General features: G+C 36.8%; 1 protein-coding gene and 1 non-coding gene across 2 annotated transcripts; both read right to left on the reverse strand.

Moving 5' to 3' along the window:
- Positions 1-1,503: 1,503 nt before the first annotated feature.
- TRNAR-UCU (transfer RNA arginine (anticodon UCU)) lies at positions 1,504-1,587 on the reverse strand. The gene is given in 2 exon segments: positions 1,504-1,539; positions 1,553-1,587. It is a non-coding gene; the product is annotated as a tRNA-Arg (tRNA).
- A 1,821-nt stretch (positions 1,588-3,408) lies between these two features.
- LOC142143112 (serine/threonine-protein kinase SBK1-like) lies at positions 3,409-5,597 on the reverse strand. Its single transcript, XM_075200828.1, has 3 exons — positions 5,507-5,597; positions 5,190-5,392; positions 3,409-3,954 (listed from the first exon to the last, which is right to left on the reverse strand). Exons 1-3 carry the CDS (start codon positions 5,595-5,597, stop codon positions 3,409-3,411), a joined length of 840 nt encoding a protein of 279 aa, XP_075056929.1.
- Positions 5,598-5,827: the final 230 nt, after the last annotated feature.

A 5,827-nucleotide genomic window follows, 5' to 3' on the forward strand; every position in this document is an offset into this window, starting at 1 on the left:
AAACAGACAAGTATTGAAAAATAGAAAAGATCAAAATATATAGCCCTTTTTCGGTGGTTTAGCTGCGTGCTGACCCTTACTATCAGCTTTCTTTAAATATAGATTTCACTGAATGACCCTTCTAAAATATAAAAATATTGAAAATAGAAACAATTAGAATATATAGCTTTTTTAGGTGCGTGCAACTGCTGCTGAATCTCACACACAAACACCCATCTTTTTTCTAAATTATTTCACATGTCACTACCCCACACAAGATTGCATTTACTTAAACTTTCAATTTTAAAAGAAGGAAATCTGTTTGTTTTTGGATTCTGCTGCTAAAAGTCTGACAGCAAAAGCACTGTTTTCTCTAGAATTTGCTAGGTAGTTCCCAATGATATCTATCTAACTCAGTCTGTATATACTGTCTTTTACTATCAGATATATGGAATGCATTAAAAACAACTAGTAGCCACTAGTCTGCATAAAGTGTATTAAGATTGAAATTAAAAGCAATTGATCAGCTAACTATTGTAGCTGACTATTTTCTACAGAACTGCTTTACAATGATGACAGGATACTATTGCTTTCCTATGTCCCTGGTTCACCTTGAGCGCTATTTTCTGAGTATAACCTAACCTCCTCCCTACACACTGTCTCTTCTAAAATGGCACCTTAGAGAACGAATGCGAACTATATATACAAAAGATGGTGATCCAAAACTCGCAAGAGTTTTGCAAAAATAATCACGCAAATGACGCTTCACCTAATTTTGAAAACTTCATTTGGCGGAAGAAACCGAGTCACTATTTGGTTTCACTAGTATCCCCAACGTCAGATTTTGACGAGTTTCACATAATCTGAACCACTCATCTCTAGAAGAAATACGCTTTAAAAATTTATTTTAATTCAACACAGGTTACAGTATTGGAAATTTTCCAGGAAACACAGGACTGTGTGCTAGAGTTTGTGTTTGTTTTGCAATACAAAATGCAGACAGAAACATTTTCCAATATTTACATAGTTTTTGTCTGCTTTCAAGTGGAGATACAAGTCTTAATTCATGCTATCATTATTATCTTTTTAGAAGTGGGTGTATGCCACAGACATAGTTCTTAAATTATTATTGGTAACAATGGGTTCAAGTGGTGGATTGAAAAAATGTTTCCATTGTTCCAAATTTTTAAAAGAGTTTCAGATATTCACAAGTCTGCTAAATGGGACAAAAAGCCATGTCTGAATTTTCCAACTGCCAATTTTCCCTACAAATACTATTTCAAGTATCAGGAATTATTCCAGTATTTTGTGCTACCCAGGTTGAGGATCTTAGGTAGAAAAGCTCATTTCTTTTATCACACTGAAAAGATTTTGATCTAACAACAACCTGTTGTATATAGCAGCTATTTGAATGATTATAAGGATTTATTACTTAATACATCTTTGATAGATTTGAAACCTACAATCTGTAAGTTACATCCAGACATATGTGAATTTGAAAAGTTCACAATTGAATTTATGCATTGACTCTGGTGGGACTCGAACCCACAACCTTTGAATAATTACAACACGCTAGAAGTCCAATGCGCTATCCATTGCGCCACAGCCACTGTGGCTGGGTATTTTCCTTTTGCTTTTACTGCTTGGGGTATACAATATTGAAATAGATAAAACGATCTCTAATGTAACAATTCTCTAGTTTATATTTTTTAACACATATAGGTTGATGGCAGACATATAGCAGGAAAGAGAATCGTTGGTATTGAGTAGGAGCTTATAGAGTGTTTGCAAAATCATGTGTAGCTTTAATACAGATTAGTTATACGAAAAGTAGTGTGGAGGTTTCTGAATTTCACTAGATATCCTTCTGCTTTCTCTAACACCTGCCAGGTGACAAATGACTGGGAATCTTGGATACAAGACATTCAGCTAAGAGGTGAATGTCTGAGTTTTAAATAAAAAGGTTTATTGTATTGCAACTCTGTAGCTAGCTCTTGTCATAGATTATATATTAATGGCCAATGCAGTAAAATCTCTGGCACTGTTGGGTAAAGAGTTAAAGACAAGGTACAACAAATTTAGGTTTTCTTTACTCTGACATCCTACTGTAATCTAATAACTCACTTACTCATCACAACAAATAAAATTTACTTTTTAATACCTTTTATTCTTTCAGCAATATTCATACAGTGATGTGTAACGCCCCCTCTGATGTTGGTATTTACAGTTCCCGATGACTGAATATGTGGCCCCAGCTCCAGGCCCCATAGAAGACACACCAGCAATATAAGGTTGGTATGAGGGGAGGAGAAGTGAGTGCTGAGGGAGTGACAGCCAGGGACACGGGACAGAGGGGAGGAGGTACCGGCATCCCCCCTGTAATATGGGGAGTGGGTCCATGGCCTGCAACAATGAGGGGCCACAGAATATGATATCTGAGAGAAGATGAGTGACATGGGACAGATGTTATGGAGAAATTACCTCAGAATGTGACTGAGGAGAGCTAAGTAAGGGGGTATATACCACATTACCTCAAAATATTACAGTATGGCTGAGAGACAGCAGCCAAAGACTGATTGTGACATCTGAAGAGATAGATGGCACCAGATTAGAGAGACAGTGTTATGTGTCATACTGAGACACCCATCATACATGTGAGTGTGTGAGCAGAGCTTGAGAGTGCACCAGAGTTAATGCAATAGACAGGTAAATGCAGATATCACCCATACGTGTGTCCCCATTTAACAGCCATAGGTGTAAAACCTGCATGTGCAGGGACCCTCTGCTCATTTATGCCCACACCCAAAAGCTAGCCAGAGCTGAGGAAATTGCAAGTGAGGAAGTGCATTGACCATCTGCACTCCAGGGGGTAAATGTATCAAGCTGAGAGTTTTCTGGTGGGTTTGAAAAGTGGAGATATTGCCTATAGCTACCGAACAGATTCTAGCTTTCATATTGTAGAATGTATTAATTAAATGATAGCTAGAATCTGATTGATTTTTCAAACCTGCTAAAAAGCTCTCAGCTTGATACATTTATCTTCAGGACTGCAGATACACTGACAGGGAATTATATTTCTATGTAACAAACATATTTTCTCTGGTTTATAGAAGCATTATTTTTAAACTGCTGGTGTGCTTTTAGACAATCTGCTTAATTTAGATATTCAAGCAAAGGAAGTGACAAAAAAATAACTTTGAAGAGCATATGTTTGCTTTTATTAAACACTGAAATGTACAACTAGTTTTTGGTGTAAGAAATGACCCCAGAGTCCGTGTAATGTTTCCTTCCAGATCCATTAGGGCTGAATTGCAGGGATCCATTCTATGATATATTATGTTGGTCTCTTGTAGGATTACAGCCTGATGGTTGCCCTCATCCATTTGTGTTATCCATCTCCACTATCTCTCTTGTAGCCTTCAAATTGTCTTAGCACAGGTAATGAATATTCCAAGGACAATGAAGATAGTTTAACACACACAGAATTGATGGTCGATCAGAACAGTTCCGTGAGAGGAGCTTATTAAACATGGCTAAGGCCTCTCTTGTAAACCTTTGCCAGGAAGGTGGTGGAGGAATAAGATGGCAGTGTTTCTGCCAGTGAAGATAGACGTGGTACTCCATGTCCCACTCCACAGCGTTCATCCAGGGAAGGTATCCAGTGAGTGCAAAGTACAGTAGAACACCAAGTGCCCAGGTGTCTACACTAAAGGAGAGGACCAAGTACTCATCATTCTTCACGTCACACAACTCTGGGGACATATACGGGATGATATGTGACCTGGTGGACACAAAACTGCCAGCTTTTCGACTCAAACCAAAGTCACAAAGTTTAATGTTATAATATTCTTTGTCCATGAGAAGCACATTGTCTGGCTTTAAGTCCATGTGCACCAACCCAATGCCGTGCATGTAATCCAGAGCTTGGGACAACTGTAATGCACAGCGCTTCACCACACCCTCTGGCATGCCAACCTGCAGAAGGAGACAGATAGATGTTATGAGACATACTTGTACAGCACCCTAAAGAAGTCAGTATATTTAAGCATGTTATTCGTAATTTTTAAAAGGTTAAACTGCATGCAGATCTGAAATATAGACACACCAACATTTTTAAAGCCTTCCCATATGATTTAGCTGATGGAGCTATGTATTGCTGAGACAGTCAAAAAAGAGGCTTGAAAAAGCTGAAGGAACAACAAACAAATATATAACATATATATAGAGCATTTAAATATTAACCTGAAACACCATCAGAAACTGCTATATTTCAGTAGTAAGATGGAAAATTTAGTATGTCACGTTCCTTTATATATATACATGTTTTACTGTATATGCAACAGCAATGAGTCTCACTGTGGACACTCAATATCTGATCATTTAATAATGTGAGACTAGATACTGTCCACATATAGACCATAATAAAGATAATAAAGTGGAGAACGATCAGAACAAAACACTAAACATAATATATATAATAATAAAATATATTAAAAACTGTGCATGTTCTTTCAATAAATTAAATTGTGATGTTCAGTTATTTAACACAAAGGACACAATTCACGAACGGGGTGTGATTAAAAAAAATGGTCTTAACATGACCTGGTTGTAGAAAAGAACAACAAATAATAATAATCTTTTCAAATTATGTCAAATAAAATGTAGTTTTTCTATTTAAATATTTGTGAATTTTTTGCCCTAAAGATGTGATATTAAGATGCCTCAAAAGCTCTCTTTTTACTGGTTATTTTTATGGTAAGTAGTTATCTGTTAAAAGTAAAATTCACAAAAATAAATTTCACAATTATTCTGTAGAATATTAAGTCTCAAAAAGTTTAAAGACAATCTTTAATAATTTACAATGAAGATGGTAAAACGTTAATTTTCAAAACTGTTCCACATTGATTTACTAATTTTTGCACATTCCGCTTGCGGAATTTGGCCTTAGGTGTTCTGAGGCCGATCCCAACTACTACACTCAGCAGACTGAACTAAGTGTTATTGTCCCATTTCTAGACATAGACTAATTTCTCAGCATTCTAACATTAATGAATTTGAAGTTTGTTTTAGCCTCCATTTTTTACACCCGCAGCTTTAGTGATCGTGTCCTATATGTAAAAAATTGTGTTATAATGATAATTTAAGTGGATGTAGTGCACAATGTGAAGATGAAAAAGACCTGCAAAAAATTTCACAATGGTGCTTTTTACCTTAGGTTGGATAAGGTCCCGAAGAGTCCCTGCAGGGGCCAGCTCTTGGGGCAGGATATAGTAATCCATTGTGTTATAGAACATTGGGTATGTGGTTATAAAGCCATGGCAGCCGGAGAGAGCAATTGATATGCCAAGCTCTCGGAGGAAGTCTTTCAGCTGGGTTCTGTCCTTCCTCACCAACTTGAGCGCTACTGCTTCACCTAAAAACAAGAGGAAAGAAATTGTAATATCTTTCTAATCAGGACTTCAAGAAAGTTTATGATATAATAGTCTACATGATGTGATCTCCAGTCTCTAGTCAGATGCTTACATACCTGTTATCTTGTCCTGGGCAAGCAGAACCATTCCAAAGGTCCCTTGACCAAGAGTCTCAAAGACCTGGTAGATGTCAGAAATCGCCTCCATTTCCAGAGTTTGGCTGAATTGCAGTTTGGACACAGGTGATGGATGTCCTCTATCAGACGATACAAAATTTATATATTTAAATGCTTGTTAAATGGAGTTTTAAATGTGGTTAATTTTATCATGATTTATTTAGACACTTTCAAAACATCACAAGCTGGAACAGAGCCACCTAATGGCCAAACTGTTAAGAAAATAGTATAGTCTGTTACCAAGCATTATTTAGTGTTTTC

This window comes from Mixophyes fleayi, chromosome 3, assembly GCF_038048845.1.
Source record: "Mixophyes fleayi isolate aMixFle1 chromosome 3, aMixFle1.hap1, whole genome shotgun sequence".
NCBI classification, from domain to species: Eukaryota; Metazoa; Chordata; class Amphibia; order Anura; family Limnodynastidae; genus Mixophyes; species Mixophyes fleayi.

What these genes read in the sequence shown, in the direction of transcription:
- LOC142143112 (XM_075200828.1), bottom strand. Translation starts at nt 5,597, where the DNA reads ATGGAGGCGATTTCTGACATCTACCAGGTCTTTGAGACTCTTGGTCAA. An exon ending in TGCCCAGGACAAGATAACAG is followed by an intron (nt 5,393 to 5,506) that starts GTATGTAAGCAT and finishes TCTTGTTTTTAG; the next exon opens with GTGAAGCAGTAGCGCTCAAG. An exon ending in GGGACCTTATCCAACCTAAG is followed by an intron (nt 3,955 to 5,189) that starts GTAAAAAGCACC and finishes CTCCTTCTGCAG; the next exon opens with GTTGGCATGCCAGAGGGTGT.